The sequence below is a fragment of the Stenella coeruleoalba genome (assembly GCF_951394435.1).
Source record: "Stenella coeruleoalba genome assembly, chromosome: 20".
Classification (NCBI taxonomy): domain Eukaryota; kingdom Metazoa; phylum Chordata; class Mammalia; order Artiodactyla; family Delphinidae; genus Stenella; species Stenella coeruleoalba.
In genome coordinates this window covers 19,416,986-19,442,020 of record NC_137166.1, presented here as the reverse complement: position 1 = coordinate 19,442,020, position 25,035 = coordinate 19,416,986, and the positions used below count along the sequence as shown (strand labels likewise).

At 41.6% G+C, this 25,035-nt stretch overlaps 2 protein-coding genes across 6 annotated transcripts in view; both read left to right on the top strand.

The window, feature by feature from the left end:
- The window catches only part of CBFB (core-binding factor subunit beta), a 60,277-nt gene extending 53,012 nt beyond the window's left edge, over positions 1–7,265 (top strand). Inside the window, exon 6 of one of the 2 annotated variants that reach the window (XM_079906472.1) lies at positions 4,903–7,265. In XM_079906472.1, the coding sequence (XP_079762598.1) occupies positions 4,903–4,925 (23 nt within the window). In that variant the 3' untranslated portion in view covers positions 4,926–7,265. The remainder of the gene's footprint in view (positions 1–4,902) is intronic. The other variant, XM_079906471.1, reaches the window with a different exon arrangement.
- An 8,243-nt stretch (positions 7,266–15,508) lies between these two features.
- The window catches only part of PHAF1 (phagophore assembly factor 1), a 29,011-nt gene continuing 19,484 nt past the window's right edge, over positions 15,509–25,035 (top strand). The window contains exons 1-3 of one of the 4 annotated variants that reach the window (XM_079907371.1): positions 15,509–15,582; positions 15,691–15,806; positions 21,539–21,621. In XM_079907371.1, coding sequence (XP_079763497.1) covers positions 15,743–15,806; positions 21,539–21,621 — 147 coding nt within the window. In that variant the 5' untranslated portion in view covers positions 15,509–15,582; positions 15,691–15,742. The remainder of the gene's footprint in view (positions 15,583–15,690; positions 15,807–21,538; positions 21,622–25,035) is intronic. The other 3 variants (XM_079907374.1, XM_079907373.1, XM_079907372.1) reach the window with 3 other exon arrangements.

The following is a 25,035-nucleotide window of genomic DNA, read 5'->3' as shown; positions in this document are numbered from 1 at the left end:
TATAAGAAAGACCACGGAAGTTAGTGTTGGGTTTTATATGATTTGTTTGAAAGTTAATAAAGCTGTGTCATTTCTGTCTAAACAACATTAACCGTCTTGAGAAATGATGATATAACTGGAGCTTCTGACTAAACCTGATTTTACAGTACAGGTGTGACTTGTTAAGCTGTTTCTTTGAAGGTCAAGGATGCTCTTTCTCTAATTGTTTTAGATCTTAACCATTGAAATCAGAACATTTCTATTTTTGGTTAAATTTGTTTCCAAAAACTGACAGATAATGGACAATCAATTGGTGATAATAATACATAATTCCATTTAGCTAAGGATTGCACAGGTAATTGCAGTTAGTCCCAGTTGCTGGCATATAACAGAGGTGGCTAAAACAAGATCCACATGAAAGATGATGGTGGCTTGGACTAGGGTAAGAGTGGTAGAGTCAGTCAGAAGTGGTCAGATTCAGGACATATTTAAATGTAGAGATGTCAGAATTTGCTGTTGGGTGTGAGAGATGCTAAGGGGTTTTTGCCCTAAATAATAACTGGTAAAATGGAGTAGCCTTTATCTAACATAGGAAAACTGTTGCTGAGGGAACTAGATTCTGTATACAAACAGATGTTTGTGCTTGACTGACATTTGTAGTCACTAGAGAACACTTATAGAAGAAAGATGCATCGGAATTTGTGAAAGAGACTGAAAGTAAATATTATGTGTGGATCAAAGGGGGGCACTATGTTCTTTTAAAACTTTATATTAGTAGAGAGTGTCATGCACAGTATGTTTGTTCTTAGATGTTCTCTATTAAGTAATTTACCATCGTTTAAACAGAAATGTTTATTCTACAGTGAAACTTGAAATCCTCAATGTTTATGATTGTCAAGCCTCTTAATTGTTAAGTATTGTTGTAAAGATACTTCTGAATATATAAGTGCACCAAAGATTCTAATATACTTCCGTTTTTGCTTTTGAGACAATACTTTATCCATAGTAATTCTGAATTTTATTTCTTGAGATAGAGATTCCTAGTTAAAATCCAGTTGGCAGAGATGGAATTCATTGAGACATGAAATTTAGTATTACATTTTTCAGTCACATAATTTATAGGCCATATACTTCTGTGTGACTCAGTTTCTTTATCTGTAAAATGGATAAACAATAGCACCTATGTTATAGGTAGTTGGCAGGGATTAAATTGGTTCGTCCATGGAAATTGCTTAGAACAGTGCCCAGCATATAGTTGGTGCACAATAAATGTCAGCTATTTTTTTAATTTTTATTTATTCATTTATATATATTTTATTGAAGTATAGTTGATTTTTTTTGCTATTATCGGTGTTAAATTTATTTTTTAAATGTCTTAATATAAAATACAACTTGTTTATTGGAAAAAATAACATTTGGTAACTATCAGTTTCCTAATCTGGTATTGGAATTCCTTTGTTAACTTTTTTTTTTCTGGTTGTCTCACAATAATTTTTTTTTATTGGAGTTAATTGCTTTACAACGTTGCGTTAATTTCTGCTGCACAGCAAAGTGAATCAACCATGTGCATACACACATCCCCTCCCTCCTGTACCTCCTTTCCCCCCACCATGCCACCCAACTAGGCCATCACAGAGCACCAAGCTGAGCTCCCTGTGCTATACAGCAGGTTCCCAGCAGCTATCTGTTTTACACCTGGTAGTGTATTTATGTCAAACCTAATCTCCCAATTCATCCCACCCTCCCCTTCCCACCCTGTGTCCACACGTCCGTTCTCTACATCTGCCTCTCTATTCCTACCCTGCAAATAGGTTCATCTGTACCATTTTTCTAGACTCCACATATATGCATTAATATATGATATTTGTTTTTCTCTTTCTGTCTTGCTTCACTCTGTATGACAGACCCTATGTCCATCCACATCTCTACAAATGACCCAATTTCATTTCTTTTTATGGCTGAGTAATATTCCATTGTATATATGTACCACATCTTCTTTATCCATTCATCTGTTGGTGGACATTTAGTTTGTTTCCATGTCCTGGCTATTACAAATAGTGCTGCAATGAACATCGGGGTATATGTGTCTTTTTTTTTTTTTTGGCTGTGTTGGGTCTTGGTTGCTCACGCAGGCTTTCTCTAGTGTGGCGAGCAAGGGCTACTCTTTGTTGCGGTATGCGGGCTTCTCATTGCGGTGGCTTCTCTTGTTGCAGAGCACAGGCTCTAGGCGTGCGGGCTTCAGTAGTTGTGGCATGCGAGCTCAGTAGTTGTGGCCCGCGGGCTCTAGAGCACAAGCTCAGTAGTTGTGGTGCATGGGCTTAGTTGCTACACAGCATGTGGGATCTTCCCAGACCAGGGCTCGAACCCATGTCCCCTGCATGGGCAGGCAGATTCTTAACCACTGCGCCACCAGGGAAGCCCTATATGTGTCTTTTTGAATTATGGTTTTCTCTGGGTATATGCCCAGTAGTGGGATTGCTGGGTCATATGGTAATTCTATTTTAAGCTTTTTAAGGAACCAACATACTGTTCTCCACAGTGGCTGTATCAATTTACATTCCCACCAACAGTGCAAGAGGGTTCCCTTTTCTCTGCAACCTCTCTAGCATTTATTGTTTGTAGATTTTCTGATGATGGCCATTCTGACTGGTGTGAGGTGATACCTCATTGTAGTTTTGATTTGCATTTCTCTAATAATTAGTGCTGGTGAGCATCTTTTCATTGTTTCTTGGCCATCTGTATGTCTTCTTTGCTGAAATGTCTATTTAGGTCTTCTGCCCATTTTTTGATTGGGTTGTTTGTTTTTTTGATACTGAGATGCATGAGCTGTTTATATATTTTGGAGATTAATCCTTTGTTCATTGATTCGTTTGCAAATATTTTCTCCCATTCTGTGGATTGTCTTTTGTCTTGTTTATGGTTTCCTTTGCTGTTCAAAAGCTTTTAAGTTTAATTAGGTCCCATTCACTTATTTTTGTTTTTATTTTCATTACACTAGGCAGTGGGTCATAAAAGATCTTGCTGTGATTTATGTCAAAGGATGTTTTTTCCTATGTTTTCCTCTAAGAGTTTTAGTGTCTGGCCTTACATTTAGGACTTTAATCCATTTTGAGTTTATTTTTGTGTATGGTGTTAGGGAGTGTTCTAATTTCCTCAAAATACTAGCAAACAGAATCCAACAACACATTAAAAAGATCATACAACATGATCAAGTGGGATTTATCCCAGGGATGCAAGGATTCTTCAATATACACAAAACAATCAATGTGATACACCATATTAACAAATTGAAGAATAAAAACCATATGATCATCTCAATAGATGCAGAAAAAGCTTTTGACAAAATTCAACACCTATTTATGATAAAAACTCTCCAGAAAGTGGGCATAGAGGGAACGTACCTCAACATAATACAGGCCGTAGATGACAAACCCACAGCAAACATCATTCTCACTGGTGAAAAACTGAAAGCTTTTCCTCTAAAATCAGGAACAAGACAAGGATATCCACTCTCACCACTATTATTCAACGTAGTATTGGAAGTCCTAGCCACAGCAATCAGAGAAGACAAAGAAATAAAAGGAATACAAATCGGAGAAGAGGAAATAAAACTGTCACTGTTTGCTAATGACATGATACTATACATAGAAAATCCTAAAGATGCCACCAGAAAACTACTAGAACTAATCAATGAATTTGGTAAGGTTGCAGGATACAAAATTAATGCACAGAAATCTCTGGCATTCCTATACACTAATAACAAAAGATCAGAAAGAGAAATTAAGGAAACAATCCCATTTACCATCACAACGAAAAGAATAAAATACCTAGGAATAAACCTACCTGAGAAGGCAAAAGACCTGTACTCAGAAAACTATAAAACACTGATGAAGAAATCAAAGATGATATAAACAGGTGGAGAAATATACCATGCTCCTGGATTGGAAGAATCAATATTGTGAAAATGACTATACTACCCAAAGCAATCTACAGGTTCAGTGCAATGCCTATCAAATTACCAATGGCATTTTCCACAGAATTAGAACAAAAAAATTATACAATTTATATGGAAACACAAAAGACCCCAAATAGCCAAAGCAATCTTGAGAAAGAAAAATGGAGCTGGAGGAATCAGGCTCCCTGGCTTCAGACTATACCACAAAGCTGCAGTAATCAAGACAATATATGGTACTGGCACAAAAACAGAAATATAGATCAATGGTACAGGTAAGAAAGCCCAGAGGTAAACCCACCCACCTGTGGTCACCTATCTATGACAGAGGAGGCAAGAATATACAATGGAGACAAGACAGCCTCTTCAATAAATGGTGCTGGGAAAACTGGACAAGTACATGCAGAAGTATAGTTGATTTACAATGTGTTAATATCAGGTGTGCAGCACAGTGATTCAGATATATATATAGATAGATATAGATAGATAGATAGATAGATATGTATACTTTTCCCTTATAGGTTATTACAAAATACTGAGTATAGTTCCCTGTGCTATACAGTAGGTTCTTGTTTGTTATCTATTTTATATATAGTAGTGTGTAAAATGTCAGCTAGTATTAAAAGGGAAAATGGGAAAGTCTGCTTCTAAGGTAATTGGATCATGTGTTCAAGTTAAAGCCTTTATTCCCAAAGCTATAAATGTAGGTTTGTTGCTCTTTTATCCACAGTACATATTTTGATAATGCTCTTTTGAATATAATGAGATTTTTTATTCTTGGATTTTAAGGAAACTTGAACAAAATATTTCATACATAATCTAAATTGTTCTTTTTCTTCTTACATGTGGAGATACTGGCTGAAAATTTTTTTAGTTGCAAACTTTTCTTATGTGCTACTGTAACATTTATTTATTAGCACTTTGATTTTCAAAACACGTTTTAACCCTAAATTATGATTTTGTCATTGCAGGCAAGAAGACAACAAGACCCTAGTCCTGGATCCAGTTTAGGTGGTGGTGATGACCTCAAACTTCGCTAATTAGTGGCACAAAAGATGTGCCCCCCGCCCCGTCTTTACATATTCATTTCTAGTCGGCAGAAATAATTGACCAGAAACTGTGATAACTGGAGGTACTACGGTCTATTTCTCAACCTTAGGCAGTAACAAGACATCACAACTGCCATGGTTTTGCACTATGATATAATACCTGCATTTCTAATTTTGTATGCATGTAGCCAGTAATTATTTGAAATTTTCTTCTATGCAAGCTTACCTTGTTGACATTATTTTAGTGAGTTGAAACTATCCACTTGTAAAGCTCTTTTTTTCCACCATTTTAATTTAAAAGTTCATGTCATTTTAGAACAGGTCAAGAAATTAAAATTTTTATCAGAGGGTTTTTTCCCCTAATCAGTTGCTCTATTTTTTTTTTTTTATTTTAGATGTGTTGGTTATACAGCTTCATTTTAGATAAATGTTCTTGGTTTTTTTGTTTTGTTTCCCCTGTTTCCTTCTGTGTTTTTATAGTCTATGGCATTTTAAAACTGCTGATGGTTTGCATTATTTACAAGCTAAAAACCTAGTAGCATAGAGCTGTCTGCCACACCTTCTAACACAAAGTTTACAGTTGTTAAAGTTGCAGTATCCTTTTAAATGTTGATAATCAGTTCCTTTTCTTTCCTTAACATAAATTTTAATTGGTATTAACTCTGGTCTGCCCCAGATCTGTTTTAGATTCTGTTCTGTATTCATGAGTTTGTGTGGAGATATTCTCCATATATGATAATATTCTACTGAAATGCCTAAAGAAGTCACAGGCTGGCTTCTGTTTTATTCAGGGATTTTTTTTTTTAAAGTCAATCAGAAAAGGGATACTGGAGCTTCTTCATGTATGTAACAGCATATTAAACTGGAGACAGTGATGAATCAGCTACAAAGGTAATGTTGTATTAAAATCATGTTTAAGATAGCTGCTTTTATGTGTATTTTATAATGCATGCTTTTGTAAAAACAATTCTAGGTGATGAAAGATTAGTCTTAGAGAGAAAATGTACATCTGTGCAGAGGATACATTTTCTTCCATTAATTATTCTGGAAAAAAATTCACAGGTTATATATATGGTATTTTCCAAAAGGACTATTAATAGAACCTTTTGAGATGAATTAGTATAAGAATATTTTTGAAATAGGCTCACTATCAAATTGATTGCAACTTTTTTTTTTTTTTTAATACAAGACTGGAAAAAAGTGCTAAGTCATGTGGTACCTCCTTACAAATATTTTTCATGGTCATTTTTGGTCATAATTAAATGTTACTACATTTCTGAATTTTTGCAAAAATGTATTTTATCAAAATAGAATGGCATTATTTTAAAGAGTTTGAAAAACTGACATGGTCAATTCAGAAAATGAACTGAAGTCTGAATAAGGTTATTGCATTTAAAACATATATGTATACTTGACTGATAAGGGAGGTGTGACTTTCATTGTATATAGGTCTTATAATTCATAAACATATCCTGTATCTCAGAATAAAAATATTTGTTATATATTTGAAGTCATGCATGGTAAAGGAGTGTGTTTAAATTGTTATAAACAATAATGCATCATAAAAGACCATGCTGATCTTGTGTAACTAAGTACTATGAATGAATTTGGTTGGTATTTGGTGTTGTGCAGCTCACATGTTTACACACTCAGTGCCCTAATTTCCCCTGAGGGAATCACCTTTTAAGTGGTCCTTACAGTGCTGTTTTAAGGTTACTTTGTCACAGAGCTCCTTGGTTTTTGACTTCTGCACTTAAATTTTTTCTTTTCTAATAACATGATGATGGCACATTTTTCTCTATTGTTTCTAGCTAAGGGCTTTCAGTCCACCAGTAACTAAGATCAAATGTTACTAAATGTTCATGTTGCCATCCTTCTGTACATACTGTCATTTAGCATTGTGCTGCTTCCATCTGTCTTAATGCTGGCATTAAGATCATGAGCCCTTTTTCTCCAAAAGTGCAGGCTTTGAAAACTGCTTTTTTTTAAGTTATTGGTACAATTTGATATTTTTCCATAATCTATATTTAAACAAAATTACATCATTGCATCATCTTTTCTAAATTCATCCTCATTAAAACTTGCCTTAAGCTACCAGATTGCTTTTGCCACCATTAGCCATATTGTGTGTTTGTATGTTTAATTTACTTTCACAATAAACTTCTGTGTAGTGAACTTCTGGGTTTTGGCTCTTTATTAACATAATCCAACAATTTCTGTTCTGGTGTTCATTATGACATAAAAATTGATTTTGTTTCTGAGCTGTTCTTGCATTCTGCTTTTTAACCTTAAAATAAAAACCACCACCAACAGCAGTGGCATCTAGTGGTCATTTCTGTTAATTCCAAAGAAAATCTTTATATAACACAAAGAATACTAATTTCCCAGTGGGTATTATAGTTTTCAAAAAATCTGCCTTGATTTACCCATCCTATGAGGTATGACTATAGAGTAGTGACCTTGGAGGGAAGGAAGAATTCCAAAAATTACACATCCAAATAACTACCATCTTTCAAACTATTCATTTTAGGAATATACACTCAAGTTGATTGTGCTGGTGTCATTTCAGACATTCTTAGGACTTTGCTTGGCATTTTCCTACATCAGAAAATTAAGCCTTTTACTCTAGAAGTATGTCCTAAGCTTGATCCATAAGGAAAAATATACTTATTCACTACCAGACTTATTGCAAATAACAAATACCTTTAAATGCTGAATTGGTACCATGAAGCAAAATTCCAAAGAATAAGATTCATACTCTGAGGGTTAATTTCAAAAATTATTTGAGCAGTAGCATCATGGTTTCAATAAGTATATCACCTCTAGAAACAGGTATTTGGATATGTTAGTTTGGGGCTACCTGGAAAAAGAAATCTCTTACTTGATGTATGCCTCATTTGGCACTGGGGAGCTTTTTCAAGCTATAAGCCATTGTGTGGATTATCCATTGCTACATAACACATTGCCCCCAAATTTAGCAGCTTAAAACAGTAAACATCATCCCACAGTTTCTGTGGGTCAGAAATCTGGAAGAAGCTAAGCCCAGTGGTCTGATCGAGGGTCTCTCCTGAAGTTAGAGTCAGATTGTCAACCTGAGCTATCGTCATCTCAAGGCTTACTTGTGGCTGAAGGATCCCCTTCCAAGCCCGCTTGTGGCCATTGACTGGCTTCAGTTTCTCGCAGGCCATTGGGTGTAAGCCCTTGATTCCTAGGTGCTGGGGATGAAGAAGTCCTTCCTTGGCATGTGGGTGTCTCCATAGGGCAGCTCATGACTTGGCAGCTGGCTTTCCCAGAGCAAGTGATCCAAGGAAGAGTGCATGCCTAAGATGAAAGCCACATCTTTTTTTTTTTTTTTTGGCTGTGTTGGGTCTTTGTTGCTGCATGTGGACTTCCTCTAGTTGTGGCGAGCGGGGCTTCTCCGTTGTGGTGCGCGGGCTTCTCATTGCAGTAGCTTCTCTTGTTTCGGAACTCGGGCTCTAGGCGCACGGGCTTCAGTAGTTGCGGCACGTGGACTCAGTAGTTGTGGCTCGCAGGCTCTAAAGTGCAGGCTCAGTAGTCGTGGCACACGAGCTTAGTTGCTCCATGGCATGTGGGATCTTCCTGGACCAGGGCTGTAACCCGTGTCCCCTGCATTGGCAGGCGGATTCCTAACCACTGCGCCACCAGGGAAGTCCAAAGCCACATCTTAATAACCTAATCTTGGGCTGCCATATTTCATTATGTTAGAAGTGAGTTGCTGGGTTAGGCCCACAGTGAAAGGGAGGAGTTACTAAGCTTCATCTTGAAGGGGGGAGGTGTCAGAGAGTTTATGGACATATTTTTAAAACCACCACAGCCATTTTGCCATATTTATATATGTAACTGAGTACTTATAAGACAACACTGGGGGACTTCCCTGGCAGTGCATTTGTTAGGACTCAGCGCTTCCAATGCAGGGGGTGCGGGTTCGATCCCTGATCAGGGATCTAAGATCCCACAGGCTGTGTGGCACAGCCAAAACAAAAAACAACAACATTGGCGTTTTGATCTCCCAAACATTCTTTAAAGGTAAGATTTCAGTCATTTGCAGGCATATTTCAAGGCATGATTCTCCTGGTAGCATCAATTCCCTTTCCTGCATCACCACCATATATACAGATATGGCATTTCAAAGATGTTCCGAGTCTAGAAAATTACAATTTGTAGAGTAGAATCATGGGTGGAAATGGCAGTTTAGTTCGTTTAAATACAAGATAACTCTAAAAGTCACTGTATTAGTCAATTCTCAGCTTTTGGCCAGAATAAGCAACTTAAAGTCATTATTGGCCTTTTTCAGGTTTCAGAAACATTTGAAAATGTGAGAAGATAAGATACAGGGAGAAATATTTTGTTAGAGAAATCATGTATATCCATGTATGGTAGGTACTAGCCATGTGTGGCTGTCGAGCACTTGAAATGTGGCTAGTAAAACCAAGAAACTGAATTTATGTTTTAATTTAAAAACTGAGGCAGTGTTAAATATTTTTCTGTTAAAACTTTGTTTTGGGAGGACTACATTCCATGTTAGCCTTTGAAAATTTTGTGTCCAGGTTGAGATGCACTGTTAGTGTAAAATACTAAATATCAAAATCTAATACAAAAGAAAAAAATAGATTTAATTTTGCTTACATGTTAAAATATTTTTATATACTGGGTTATATTGGGTTAAATAAAATACATTAAAATTAACTACCTTTTTCCTTTTTAATGTGGCTAGTAGAAAATTTTAAATTGCATGTATTGGCTTACATCGATATTAGGATTGTAAGTGGGCAAAGGACAGATCATACAACCAAAAGGAAAAATGTTAAAAAAAAAAATTGAGGCTTACTATCACTGTTTAAAAAAAGAGATTAAAACAAAGTATGATGATTTTACCTCCTAGGATCATTTAGGGGAAAAAATGTATATATCCAGTGCCCTAAAGAGACACTGTCTCTGCCCTCACGGAACCTACAATCTGGCTCAAAACCTAAACAAAAGCAGTATTGTTTAAAGTTGTACTGGAAGTTGTGGCTGTCACGGGGCACATCTAACTTGGTCTGGGTGCTCAAGAAAAGGCTTCCTTGAGACATCTGAGCTGACATCTGAAAGATGGCAGACATTATTCCAGCATTGAGAAGATGACAAAAGTATTACAGGTAACGTGGCAAGTTTGAGAAACTAGGCGCAGTTGAGTACGACTGGACCATGGAGTGGAGGGGGCGCTGCCGCAGTGAGACAAATCTGAAAGGGTCAGCAGGGGCCTGGGTGAGGGTCACAAGCAGTGCTGGATGGACTTTTCCAGCCATGTTCAAGTGTCTGGACAATTCCCTAGGGCAAGCAGGAAGCCACTGAGGGGTTGGGAGTTTGAGGGAATGGGTGGTTGATAAAGCTCGTTTTGGTTGATAGAACAAGACTAGAAGCAGCAAGTCAGTCCCACTGATCATATGGTGACCCAGTAGGGAGATTAAGGGTAGTTTAGTGGGCATGGAAACACTTCAAGCTGGAGAAAAAAGTACAGGAGACATAACTGGCAATTTTCCCCCGTTTCTCTTACCTGGATAGGCTGGTTGTGTTGCCTAAAACCCCCCAAATTTTATTGGCTTAAAGACTTATCTCTTATTTGTTAAATACCCATCAGTGATTGACCTAGGCTGACAGAGCCATCACTGGAACATTGCCAGCCATGTGACAGAGCCAAGAAAATAGTGTAATGAAAGGGGCACTTTTAAAACTGTCACCTGAAATTGACACATGAGACTTCTGTTTACATTTCATTGGACCTAGCAAATCACAAGGCCATGCCCAGCTGCATCTGGGCAGAAAACCACAATCCTACCTTTTGCCCAGGAAAGAGAATATTTGTGAATAGCTCCAATGACTATCACAGGCCACCCTTTGAATTATTAAATATTTAATTTTACTCTCTTGCCCTCAACAAAATATATCTACCATGGGAGACAACCTAAAAGTCCCAGCTGATCAGGTATTGAACTAAAATTCTGTGATATGTGGTTATCTGCCCACACAGCCAATATACAGTGGTGAAATAGGGACAGGAAAACTGCAGGAAACACTTCCATTCAGAAAGGGAAGAATCAAGTCATTGGTCTTTTATGAAATGACAGTTATGAAATGTCATTAGGGAGAACATTTGAAGGCCCCCTACTCTGAGAGGGGAGTGTTCTTTGTAAGACTGATTGGGAGAGACTCCCCAATTCATCGCTTTCCATGACCCATGGCCCCATCCCTGGTTTTTTGTTTTTTGTTTTTTACCTTGATAAATACAAGCAATTAGTAATCATGGTACTAAGATTCTGCTTTCCAAGCTCTTCAGCTAGGGCTTCAAACTTGGTACATTTCCTGCCTCCTAAATTACCACATGTGACAGTTTTAACTAAAGGATTAGCATCCTTCCAGCCTCCAGTGTCAGTTTCCCCAGCTACTTTCCTATCTTGACACCACCATCCATCCAGCTACCCAAAGCTGGAAACCTGTGGGGGTTTTTTGTTGTTGTTGTTGTTTTGCGGTACGCGGGCCTCTCACCACTGCGGCCTCCCCCGTCGCGGAGCACAGGCGGAGCACAGGCTCCGGATGCGCAGGCCCAGCGGCTATGGCCCACGAGCCCAGCCGCTCTGCGGCATGTGGGATCTTCCTGGACCAGGGCACGAACCCGCGTCCCCTGCATCGGCAGGCGGACCCCCAAACACTGCGCCACCAGGGAAGCCCTGGAAACCTGTGTTTTTATCCCTGACTCTTTTTCTCTGTCATCGTCTACATCCAATCTGTAGATCCTGCCAATGGATTCCATCAGTTCTCTGTCAGTACTAGATTTTTTTTTTTTTAATTTACAGCTCTGTAGGTTTTTTAAAAAACCATTTTAAAAGAATTTATTTCTTTTTTTGGCCATGCCGCACGGCATGCAGGATCTTAGTTCCCCAACCAGGGATCAAACCCGTGCCCCCGGCAGTGGAAGTGTGGAGTCTTAACCACTGGACCACCAGGGAAGGCCCACTACTAGATTTTTTTTTTTTAATTTGTAGTTACACACAAAGCTTTTACCATAACTCAGACACTCTTACAATTGCAGTCCTCCTAACAAATCTGTGAAGTTATGGTCATTTTACAAATGAGGAAAACTAAGGCATGGAGAAATTAAGTAACTTGCCCAAGGCATAAAACTCTTAAAGGACAGAACTGGGATTCAAATTCCCAGTCCACGTACTTAATCACTCACTATACCCTGACCTGAGGCTGTCCCTGCATATCTGACTTGGACCACCTCGATGACTACCTGTGCTCCCCTGAAGGTCTTAGCAGTTCACCAACATCCAGTTCAATATTTCTGAACATCCGCACCCTCAGTTTGGGGGAACAGCAGTTGCTGACATTCTCCCAAGTGGTCCTACTCCCCTGAGACACCTCCTGCTTCTGCTCTGTGTATCAGGCTCTGGACTCGGGCCTCCTCCCAGACTACCATCCCAAAGCTGTCACTCCTACCCCTGACAAAAACCTGGGTGGATCACACTTATGTCAATGGCTTGGGACAGCACAATGAGCTAATATAACCATTTGTTGTTGACTGACATTGTGCACAGAAACCTGTCTATTATCCCAGTAAGGAGATTCTTAGGGGCATCCCCAACCTTGTTCTTCCTCTTTCTTGGGTTTTCCAAACTAAAACTCCTTTTCACTGTTGATGAAAAAATTAATCAGTCGATTCAAGAAAGAAATAGAAAATATTATTCAAGCCAAATTGAGGATTATAACGTGGGAACTGCCTCTCAGAAAGCCCTGAGAACTCTTCCACCCGTTAGAGGTCAAAGCACAGTTATATAAGTTTTTGAGACAGTGGGCTATACATTAAATGACATACTATTGACAGTTTACACAATCCAGATCATGCATACCAGGTGAGTAGTGGGTCATGGGTCATCATGGCCCCTTACAAGATTAAGAAGAAAGGTTATCTCAAGGAGTTGTGACCCTTGATGAGATTAAGAAGGAATGTTATCTCCTAAGGAGGTCTGGTTAATGCAGGTGCATAACACACACTAAAGGGGAGGGAGGAGGCCCAAATTTTATGTTTAAATTTTTCTTGTCTTGCCATAAAATATGGATTTTATTCCATCATCACGTTGTTATCCATAGTGTGTGGCTTTCTCTTTCTCCTTCCTCTCTTATACCCTTCGTTGTCCACCAGAAATAAGTCCCTCCAAGTGTTTTTTAAATAGAAGAACCATTCCTAGTCTAGCTGGATTTGAGTTAAATTCAGACATTCCAAATTGACTAAGATTACTCCCCACCAACCTTATGTTTTTCTCCAGGCCAGCTGCCCAACAACACATCTTTAACGCTTGCCATGCATTGTAAGAGGTAAATGTCCCCCTGATCACTGGCCCCTGCCTCTTTCCCTGTATTCGGTATTATTGATAATTTTTTGTTTATCTTTCAAGAAATGTTCTCCCTTTTACGGTATGGCCAATGTTCTATTTTATTTATTTATTTTTTTGGCCGCACCATGCGCACAGCATACAGAATCTTAGTTCCCCGACCAGGGATGGAACCCGTGCCCCCTGCAATGGAAGCATGGAGGAGTCTTAACCACTGGACTGCCAGGGAAGCCCTAAGGCCAATGTTTCTTTTATTTCTGATTTTACAGGAAAAAAATGGGTCATACTATACAATTTTGCACCTGGCTTTTTTCTCTTGGAGCTCCTTCCACATCAGCACATAGAGATATACTTCATTTTAAAAAATGGATCCTATTATACATATATATCAGAGTTTAGTTAGCCACTTTCCTACTGGTGGACATCTCAGTGACTTAGTTTTATTATTTTGGCATAGGATTCTGCAAATGGACATCCTTCTCCGTATTTGTCTTTCAATATTTATTTATTTATTTTGGCTGCACTGGGTCTTAGTTGTGGCATACGGGCTCTTAGTTGTGGCATGCAGACTTCTTAGTTGCCACATGCATGTGGGATCTAGTTCCCCAACCAGGGATCGAACCTGGGCCCCCTCCATCAGGAGCACAAAGTCTTACCCACTGGACCACCAGGGAAGTCCCTCCATGTTTGTCTGTTTGTTTTTTAAATTTATTTATTTATTTATTTTTGGCTGCGCTGGGTCTTCTTTGCTGTGCGCTGGCTTTCTCTAGTTGCGGCGAGCGGGGCTACTCTTCATTGCGGTGCGCGGACTTCTCATTGCAGTGGCTTCTTGTCATGGAGCACCAGCTCTAGGTGCGAGGGCTTCAGTAGTTGTGGCTCGTGGGCTCAGTAGTTGTGGCTCACGAGCTCTAGAGCACAGGCTCAGTAGTTGTGGCGCACGGGCTTAGTTGCTCTGCGGCATGTGGGATCTTCCTGGACCAGGGATCAAACCCGTGTCCCCTGCATTGGCGGCGGATTCTTAACCACTGCCAGTAGCAGTGGCCAAGTTTTGATAGAGCCTTCCATGTTACACTCCTATCAAGCCAGTTTAAGAATTTAGCATGTCACTCTCTCCCCTGCTGAAAACCTTTCTCCCGGGGCAATGTAACGCAAAGAATTTGAGTTCTACCGCCTAGGTCCACAAGGCCTTTAGCCAATCTGGGCCTCATTTTTTTTCCTGCCTGTAAAGTGAGATTATAACCAATCTTGCATCTCAGGGTGGTTGTGAGAATCCAGAGGCTGCATTCACCAAGGGTCAGCTCCAGAAGAAGCCTGGTTGTCTTTCAGTTTTAGAGTGTCCCAGGGCACGGGCCAATAGCTCAGGATGAACAGGCTAAAAGACCCCCTACTCCCGACTTGTAAATGAGGCAACTGAGGCACAAAGAGTACCAGCGGTTTGGTCAAAACCACACAGCGTTGGCGGTAAAGCCGTCTCTGGCGGAGTCCGAGCTGCTGCCCTGCGGGCTGCGCACGGCTGAAGGTACTCAACCAGGAGATCGGGCTTAGCTCCTCCCCTCTACCCTAGTCCTCTCCCTCAACTGCCCCCCGCCCCGCCCCTACACACATGCTCGAGCCCACTCCTCGTTTGCTTTGAGTTCGACCCGAGCCCCAGGGGCCGCAGCGAGAAGGAATCATTCCTGAACAACTAGAGGCAGCTGCGGCCGCTGTCAGTCTCGGCACCAACCGAGAGTGCCAGGGCGCTGGCGCGTCTTGGGCTTTGAGACTCCGTGTCCTCCCTCCCCGCTGGACCTCAGGTGGTGCGCCCTCGGAACTCGCCTTTTGCGCCCAGTGACTGTGAGTGGGCCGTACATGCAGAGACGGCAGACAGGTGCTGTACAGCCATGTCACATGCATGTATTGCGTGGTTCAGACATCCTTGTGTGAAACGTGTGCGGTGTGGTGTGCAGATGTAGAGGTGCTCCTCGTTCCAAGAGCGCCAGCACTTCCGGATGGTACTCTGAGGCCTCTCTCTGCCTTCGCCCGGACTGTCGCAGCAGCCTATCCGGAGTTTGCGCCTGAGTGACTCCGCCTTAGCTCCGCCCCCGCGATTGAAATCCCGCCTTCGCCCCGCCTCTGCCACACTTTACGGCCCCGCACGCCACTTTTGCCGCAGACGCTCCTGCTGCCGCCGCTGCTGAAGGCTGTTGCCGGTGAGGTGAGGTGAGGTCAGGTGAGGTGTGGTGTTGGGCCGGTAGCGTTGGCGACCGGGTAGAGGTGGAGAACAGGGCTGCCGCGGGTCGGCGGGGGCGGTGGGTCACCTGCTGCTTTGTTTCTTCAGCTCCGGTCCCGTCCGCACTGCCGCAGAGAGGCCGCCCCGGCGAGCCGAACCAATGCTGGATCTGGAGGTAGTGCCCGAGCGCTCTCTGGGAAATGAGCAATGGGAATTCGCTCTGGGTGAGTATGGGGTCCTCCCTCACGACCCTACTCGCTGATCCTTCCTTCCTTCCTTCCTTTCTGGCCCTTCCCACCTCTGGGCTCTGCTCCTTACTCCCCTGCGCCCGCGGCTCCTCGGCTCTTTGGAGCTCCAGCCACTAGATGCCCGCTCCGACCGCCCCGACCCGGCAGCGTACCGCTCTGCCAGGCCCTGACGCCCTTGCATCAGGCCTCAGCGGGGCCCCTCCTGGGGCAGTGCTTCAGTAATAATAACAATAACAATGGCTGACACGCCCCAAACATTGACTCAGGGCCAGGCCCCATTCTCCTCTGCATAATTATCTCAAGTATGCCGCCGGGGTTGCTACTCTTGTTATTTCTATCCCCATTTTACAGACCAAATAACTAAGAAGTGACTGACACCCTTAAACACCGCCACAGTGGTCTGTCTCCCTTTGCTTTTCTGGGCTGTGGGTAGCCTCTAGGAGAAACCCAGGCACTGTTCTCATCGTCAGATGTCGGGGATCTGGTCAAGGGAGTTAAGGAGAGTTTGTGTGTGTTAAAGGAAATTCTGACTAGCTTCCTTCTCGTTTTTATGTGGTTGATGTGTGGTGTAATCTAAACCCAGACCTTAGCCGAGAGAGTTAAAGGTTGAATGAAATAGGAGTTCGGGGAAAGTAACATTTAGCTTGTAGAAAATGCAGGTTGGCCATTTTGTGAGTTTTGGCCCATTTTTTCCCTTTCCTCAACGTCACTACCTTTATGTGTACAATCATTTGCATTCGGTAACCCCAGAGGGTGTTTACTTTTATGTTCCAGCACTAGGAAGGAGGGGGTGGGGAGTGGGTGTCTGTGCTGTTTGTTTGTGCAGGGCTGAACTTTTGTCACACTAATTTGGGCTACTGGACTGAGGCAGCTGCTCCATTGGGCTATAGCTTATCCTTGAATCTGGAAGACTCATGTCTATGGAGATAGGGTAGTTGAGAAACTGCAGAACAGATTTGCTGGTAGGACTCTGCTGGTGCTCAGTGTCTCCGTGAACTGAACAACAATCCTCCTCTGGGTTGTAGGAGACAGTTTTATTGAGAATTTTCAGTCACCTTCTCGCAACACTGCAGCTTCTTGTGAAGCACCAAGAACTTGATTGAGAGGCTAATAATAATATCTTTGCCGCCAGGCCCATTTGTCATGCTGATGCTGTTTGGCTTCTAGTTAGGAAAGAACCTCCCCTAACCACAGCTTATGCTCATACCAAGACTTCACAGGGTGGAGTGAAAACTGTAACTGTAGCTTCAAACTGTGCTTGATGGTGTGACCAGGTTGTGGATCTCTGTAGTGCAGTCTCTGGATCAAAAGTAGTGATTAGGATATCATTTGAGATTTCCAAAAAATTGGGTGGGAGAGTAAGGCTTCTTCTGTCAACTGTTGCTTTGATACCTTAACCCCTACTCCTAACTTTGCCAGTTTCTAGGAATTAAGGATTTGGGTAGTTCTTTTAGGCTGTCTAAGTAGCAACCACAAACAGTGAAAAGAGCATTTTTGTACATTGGGCCCAGAATTGAACTTTGAGTGAAAGCTTAGTTCCTCGGGGAACTAAGATCCCACAAGCCGCTCAGCATGACCAAAAAAAAAAATTCGTATTTTTGAATTGTGTCTGCCTGAGAGATGGTGGTCATTTAACTTCCCCAAGCTTTTTATAAAAAAGTAATTTTTCCCTCTTTCTCAATCTTCTTCCCAGCCCTCAACACATTTAAACTGCACTTGAGGCTGATAGGTAGGGATAGGTCTAGTAAATGGATCTGTGCTTTAGAATTACATTCTTAGGCTAGACTAAAGTCACCACAACCCTGTAAGGTGACCTCCATTTGCCAGATGAAGAACAGGCTCGGAAAGGCAGAGAGGAGAAAAAGAAGTCTAACAGGGATTTTCTGCTTCTCACTGCTCTGTCCTGAGTATGGGCTCAGCTTTGTCTCCAGGTTTCTTTTTGGAATCTGTGCAAATGCAGATATATCTAGCCCTTGCCATCATCCGCCTGGCACGGTGAGGAGCTGCATCCAGCTTTTTGGCGGCCTTCCTGGCCTTTGTGTACTCTTGGGAGATTAGGGAAATGCCAACAACACAGAGACAGGAAAGCCTAGGCAGAGAGGAATCTCTGAGAGTGCCACCCATGGGTTGACCAATGATGGAGTAAAGGCAGTGCAAACTTGAAATGTTTTCAATGAGACTTGCAGGATGTATTGGTATGGAGACATATCTCTAAATTCGTTTTTAAATTAATCTTGAAAAAAATTGATAACTAACAAGGACCTACTGTATAGCACAGGGAACAGGGAACTCTTCTCAGTACTCTGTAATGACCTATATGGGAAAAGAATCTAAAAAAGAGTGGACATATGTATATGTATAACTGATTCACTTTGCTGTACAGCAGAAACTAACACAACATTTTATATCACCTATACTCCAATAAAAAAAATTTTTAAAAATTAATCTTAAAAATGCCCAAGCAAGGTAGATTTAAAGGGTCACTGGAGAATGGTCTTCTCTGAGATTACCTTGTTCCAGAGAGACTAGGGGCTTACTCTATTGAAGGGTCATTCTGTGGACTCTGCTTATAATCATTGAAAATTGAGTAAGAAGTGGTCATAAGCCCTGAAGAGCTTAGTCTAGTGGGAGGGAAGGCGTACAGAAATAGTTCATTTTATTATAATGAGGTAGAGGTTGTATAGGGTGCTGTGGAAGGGGAGAAGAGACTTGACCTGACCTGGGAGTTCAGAGAAGGCTTCCTATTAATCTGTAGGAACCAATACCATTCCTGGAGCCAGTGAGCACCAGGAAGGCCCTATCAGAAGTCTACTGCCAGATTTTTCAACTACACTTCCATAGACATAAATCTTCCAGTCAGGTTTTAAAAAAAAAAAAAAAAGTGGGAAAGATAGATGGTGTGGGGAGCTGCAAGCAACTTGGTATTTTAATTAGAGCATGATGTACTAGTGGAAGAAGATCAGATCCCCAGATTCCCTATTTGTAGTTAGCTGCCTGGGACACTATCAAAGAGTCTCTGTTCAGTGGAAAAAAGGATGTCTATTAGTAAAGTGTTGTGGGCATGGGTTTAGGAAGAAAGTTTGGTGACTAGATTTGGAGATATGGGTAAGTAAGAGGAATCTAGAGGTTTCTGGCTTGAGTGACTGTGTTAGAGATGAGATCCAGAATACAAAGGAGAGGCCAGATTGAAGAGAAGATTCTGTCAACTCTTTATTTGCCTTTTTTTAAAGGTTTATTTATTTATTTAAAATATTTATTTATTTATTTGGCTGCACCAGGTCTTAGTTGTGCCACGTGGGAGCTTTAGTTGCGGCATGCGGGATCTAGTTCCCTGGCCAGGGATCAAACCTGGGCCCCCTGCATTGGGAGTGTGGAATCTTAACCACTGGACCACCAGGGAAGTCCCTATTTGCCTTTTGATATATACAGAAAACAGATTGAGATGTAAGTCAGAAACTAGTTGGTTGGGTGAGTGAGGGATGGGCAGAAGGAAATACTGCCCATCATAGAGACTTGGGAAAGTTGGAGGAACAGCAGGAAAGAGTGGTATTGATGGAGACAGGATGAGAATTCTCAGAGGGAGAGGGTGGTCCTAAGGGCCTATAGGATCTGTTTATTGTACCTAATTGCTTTATTTCACTCATTCAGAGCTCGACAGGTACATAGAACCACTTACTGTTGTGTGGTGGGCATGGTGATTGAGTGCTGAGGATACAGCCGTAAGACAGACATTGTCTCTGTCCTCAAGGAGGCATGTAGGGGAGACTCTTACAGATAAATAAATGGAATGGGAGGCTTCATTAGATAAGGCAGTCAGGGAAGTGAAGTGTGAGCCAAGACCTGAAGAGTGAGAAGAACCAGCTATGGGAAGAACATTTCAGCAGAGTTGAGTTAGTGCAAAAGCCTAAAGTGGCCAAGAGCTTGATGTGTGCTAGGAACAAAGGGAGGCTTGGTGAGCAGTGGAAAGAGTAGAGGAGGTGGCCAAGGTCCAGAATATTCAGGGCTGTTAGGTGATGGCATGTTGTTTGGGTTTTATCCCCCTGGATTGTGAAACCACTGGAGGGTTATAAGCAGGCAAATAATGAGTAAGGTGTAGGATGTGTAGACTGACCATATACTCCACACCCTTTGGGGGGTTAGGTAACTCTTAGAGCTAGAATGGTGCTCGGGTTTCTTTGCCATATACATGGTTGGTTCCCTTTAGAGACCTTTTGTAGCCTTCCTTTACCAGCAGCTGTGTGACAACTGGTCGTTGGTGGCTGCTTTGTCTGCTCCAGGTGGGTTACTCCCTGGAAGCCTCAGGACCCAAAGATTCCAAGGCCAGGAATTTGATGTGGTTAGGTGCAAAAGAACCGTCCCTCAAGAAACTGGTTTGTGCCATGTGGCCTTCTCTTTCTCAGCACCTGAGGTTATCTGTCTTGCCTACATGGATGTTTGCCCATTCCCTATGGGAGAGACAGCATAGATGCTCCTCCATTTCAGGAATGGCAAAGCTGAATGGTGCATCAACTTGTTCATATTCTCAACAAACATTTAAGTCTCTACTGTGTGCCAGGCTCTATGCTATAGAAGGCTGGGAAGTACCTTAAGGTGTGGTTCCCTCCAACTTTCTTCAAACCGTAGAATGGACCATTGAATGAAGGCAGGATTAGATCATTGTTTAAATGTAGATGGGTCACACATTTTTTAACTTTCCAATTCTTTGTGTGTGAGCTCTTTTCTGCACATCTCTCCTGGAATCAGAGGTAAACTGATCTTGAATGTGAGCCACTGTGCTGCCCCAAGGTCATATGGTGGTCCTTCTTCCTTTCTCTTATTACCTAGCCCATAATCCTTCAGTCCCACTAAATAAATGTTTATTCAACAGCCACTGTATGGGTCCCCAGTGCTGGGGATCCAGAGAGTGGTGAATAACACAGACACTGTCCTTGCACTCATGAAGCTTTGTTTTTGGATTGTCTCTGAGTTTCTTCTTGTTTGAAATATAATGCACTCTGTGAGAACATACTTTTTGCTGTTCCCCATGAGTCCCTGGAATCTTTGAGATGTCATTGGGATCTGGATTTCTTAAACTGGGGGCATATATAAATTTGTTTAAAATGGCCCACAAGTTAAAAAATCAAGTGTTAAGATTTAGAGGATGTTTGTGGGTTGATAAGTGAGAATCCATTGAAATCCTTCATAAAATAAGTTGATTCTGGTAATTGTGTGATATTTTTTTCACTTTTTAAATGAGCCCTTACAAATCATATGCTCCTGCAGACTAAAAGAGGAGACAGATATCAGAAAGGAAGAGAGGAAGGACCTGCCTAGGTTATATGTAATCATGGCAGAGTGAGAATCAGAACCTTGGCCTCCAGAGTCATGCAGTCAATGCATTTCTTACTCTATTCTTTGGTTCCAGCTGACTTGCTTTCTCTAAGCCCTTTGCCTGCTTGGGATCAACATGGAAGTCCCCATTTCCAGGAAGTCTTTTATATTTACTCCCTCCCCTTATACAATCCACTTATTCCCTTAGTGCTTGCCATTAACTTTATTCTCTAGCTCTTACTGCTTATTGAACGTTTATTTACTCAATATGTCCATAGACTTTAGTGGCGTCTGCTCCCACCCCAGGCTTTACTACAGGGACTAATGCCTAGTACAGTGATAGATGCCAGTAAATGGATAGCCCAAGTAACCACACAGGTGTCCTTGCTTTATTTCAGGAATGCCTCTGGCTCAGGCAGTAGCCATTCTTCAGAAGCACTGTCGCATCATAAAAAATGTCCAGGTTCTCTACAGTGAACAGGTGAGTGGTGGCTGATTTGTTTACTGAAATAGCATCCCTACTCAGTGAATCATTTCTGGAAGCTGATGCTCTGGGAGATACTGACTGGCAGGAATTCCTAGGTCAATGCATTTGAATGGGAGAGTCTTCAACACTAGTCAGTTACCAAGTACATTTTCTTTGATTCTGAAACTTGTGGTTTTGATAATCTAGTGCTGCCAAGCTTAGACAAGCCGTAATAACCAAACTTGGTTTTTTTATTATGTTTGACTTACCTACTGGCTCTTAAAAGGGGCTTTTTCAGTGGGAGGCCACCTCAGGGATTGTCTGGTCTTCTAGGGTGCTTGCCTTCCACTTTCATGTTTAGTCTTTTCTGCTTTGTTGATTGCTTTGGTTTGTGTTCAGGATTGTTGCAGTACAGATTTCTGGCTAGCACAGCATCCCAGACTTGAAAAAAAGCAGGTATAGCTCACCCCTTTACTGAGAATGATCTGATATACGGAAATTACAAAACATTGGCTCCAAGTTAATGGACATGTTTTACTTTTTTTTTTTTTTTTTGGTCTGATTTATGGTAGTCTCTATTAATGTTGTGCCCAGAATTAACCCCTATAGTATAATGTTATATGTACCTACAAGGACCTTTTCAGTTTCCAGAAAGAGTATACTATATTTTAGGTTGGCACTGGAGCAGAACTTTTTGAACATCAGGATTTCTTTTATTAGGTTTTATAAGTAAAGTTAGAAACATTTTTATAGACCTTTAGAAATAAGATTCTTCTTATCTCTAAAAATGCAGTCTCCCTTCTGTTGAACTCACTGGAATCCGTAGTTCTTCTGGACACAGACACTATGGAGCAACCTTTGTGGTGCCCTGTGTGTCATAAACCTCAGGGAATAGTTTTGATCCTACACAGGCTATAAGATGTTCTCAGTGCCTTTTCTGAGACCCTTTAAGTACCAAAATGATGATTTTATTTCCATTTGTTTCAATTAGTTTCTGATCCTAAAGCAACTAACAGCTTATTTTTGACATGAAGAATGTTGTGGATTAGAGGTGGGTGAGATTTCTGTGAGGCTTCCCAGTTTGGCTTAGTGTCAGAGTTGAGCCTGTTACCTATACCCAAACATTATATTTCATAGTACTGTACCCCTCTGCCAGCCTAGTGAGGCCCATGTGAGGGGTCCTTCTGAGACAGGGAATGCTTAATCTCCAAGCAAGTGCTTGGATATTCTTGTGCCTACCACAAAACACAGAACTTGGGCAGAGGTTCGTGGAGCCACAATGCCAAAATGGTTTCTCATTTATTAAATGAAGAATGGTGACTTCCTCTTTTTTGCACTCAGATCATCCCTAACCTTATTTGACTTTCAGTGTTAGACCATGAGGGACTTACTCAGGACAGGTAGCAGCCATCAAAACAGGGATAATGGGCTTACTTCTTGAACTTATAGCCACCAGTACATTTAGTTAAATCAGATTTAAGCACCCAAGATTAGATACATTAGAAAGTAGGCTTTAAACTTTCTTAACCAATTATTTTAAATGAAGTATATTTCATATATCACTGCCTTGTTGTCTGTCATTCCAGTCTTTGGGTACAAATAGTAGTTTTAACTTTTAACATTAATTAAGCTAATTTCCCCCAGTGTCTTCTAAGCAGCTGGAATCATAGGGTTTTGGGGTTTTTTTTGTTTGTTCTATTTATTTATTTACTTTTGGCTGCATTGGGTCTTTGTTGCTGCATGCGGGGCTTTTCTCTAGTTGCAGCGAGCAGGGACTACTCTTCATTGCGGTGGCTTCTCTTGTTGCGGAGCACAGGCTCTAGGTGCACGGGCTTTAGTAGTTGTGGCACACAGGCTCACTAGTTGTGGCTCACGGGCTTAATTGTTCCGCGGCATGTGGGATCTTCCCGGGCCAGGGCTCAAAACTGTGTCTCCTGTATTGGCAGGTGGATTCCCAACCACTGCGCCACCAGGGAAGCCCCCGGAATCATAGGTTTTTAAATCCAGACCTTGGTTCAGATCTATGCTTTTCCCCATTTCTTGGTTGTCCGACTGTAGCAAGTTAATAACCCGACTGGTTCTCCTTCTGTAAAGTGGATATGGTTTCCTTATAATAGAATAATCTTTTGATGAGGATCAAGAGGAAATAGTCTCTCATATGGTGCTTCTTAAATGTGGATCCTGTCCTCTTCTGCCGTCCTTCCCTTCCTTTCCCATTTGTGTCTTTGCTTCCCATCATGTGCAGAAAATCATTTGGCCCCATTAAACATTTCAGAAATATCTTGTCTCTAGCAAATCACACCTTGGAAATTAAATGTGCGTATCAAGTAGGTCCCATCTTTCTTACAGGGAAGAGATGTTAACAACTAGCAGAGACAGCTTTACTGAACTGGAAAGTACCTGCTTAAACACCACATAGTACATATGCATTTTGGTTCTGTAGATATAAAGTACTAATAAAACATTAATTGTGAGGATGATTTGCTTGCTTTTGAAAATTGCTTGCTTTTGAAAATTGCTTAGTTATGTCCTGAATTGTAACAATGGCAGGGAAAAAAATGATCAGATGTTGGGAGCGTGTAAGAAAATTCAGATACTCCAAGCAAGGATCTTGAAAGATGCTAAAATCTTGCTTCATCCTGCTTACCACCATGGACTAGCCCTCTCAGAAATAGAACTGTGTATTCTGGGTTGAGAGTAGGTGACCTAAGGTCAGGGTTCATTATTCCATTATGGTGCTTGACACCTAATGGTTTAGACATTCATACAGAGCTACTGGAAAATTACAACATTCTTTCTTCTAGTGTTTGCCAGGCATAATGGTGCCACCTGGGCCTGCTGTCTTGTGAAGCTCAGTGGGGTGGAGGGGAGCAGACAATCTGAGCTAATCTCAGAAAGCTCCTTCTAGAGAATTTTTCCAGTAAGGCCCACACCAGCAGTGGCACCTGGCCTTCCAGCCCATATCTCTGTCTCTCACAGGCATACTTTCATTTACTGGGCCTACCTTGAGAAGCTCTATAAAGAAACTTGTCTAAACCCTTTTGACAGCTGTGTGCCAGTTTCAAGAAGGGGCAGGGGTTTGGATGGTGGTGTTTTTCTTCTACTTCTGGGCAGCCTGGTTCAGGCATATGGAGAGTCTTCAGACTTTGAATTGATTGCATTGGCATAGAAGCAGGCAGGTGGGGCAGACTCTAGGAAAGAGTACTGTATGCTGAGTGCTGAGCTTGGTGCTTTCTGATCTACTATCTATGTCCTCATAACAACCCTGGAGGGGAAGGGATGATGGTATTCCCATGAAGAAACTAGAGCTCAGAGAAGTTTAGAGAGTCACTTAAGGTCGCCAGCTCACCAAGACAGAAGGCCAGCTCTGTCCACTGCTTTGCTGCTGCTCCCCTCCCCTCAGGACTCAGAAGGGGCAAATGTAGAAAT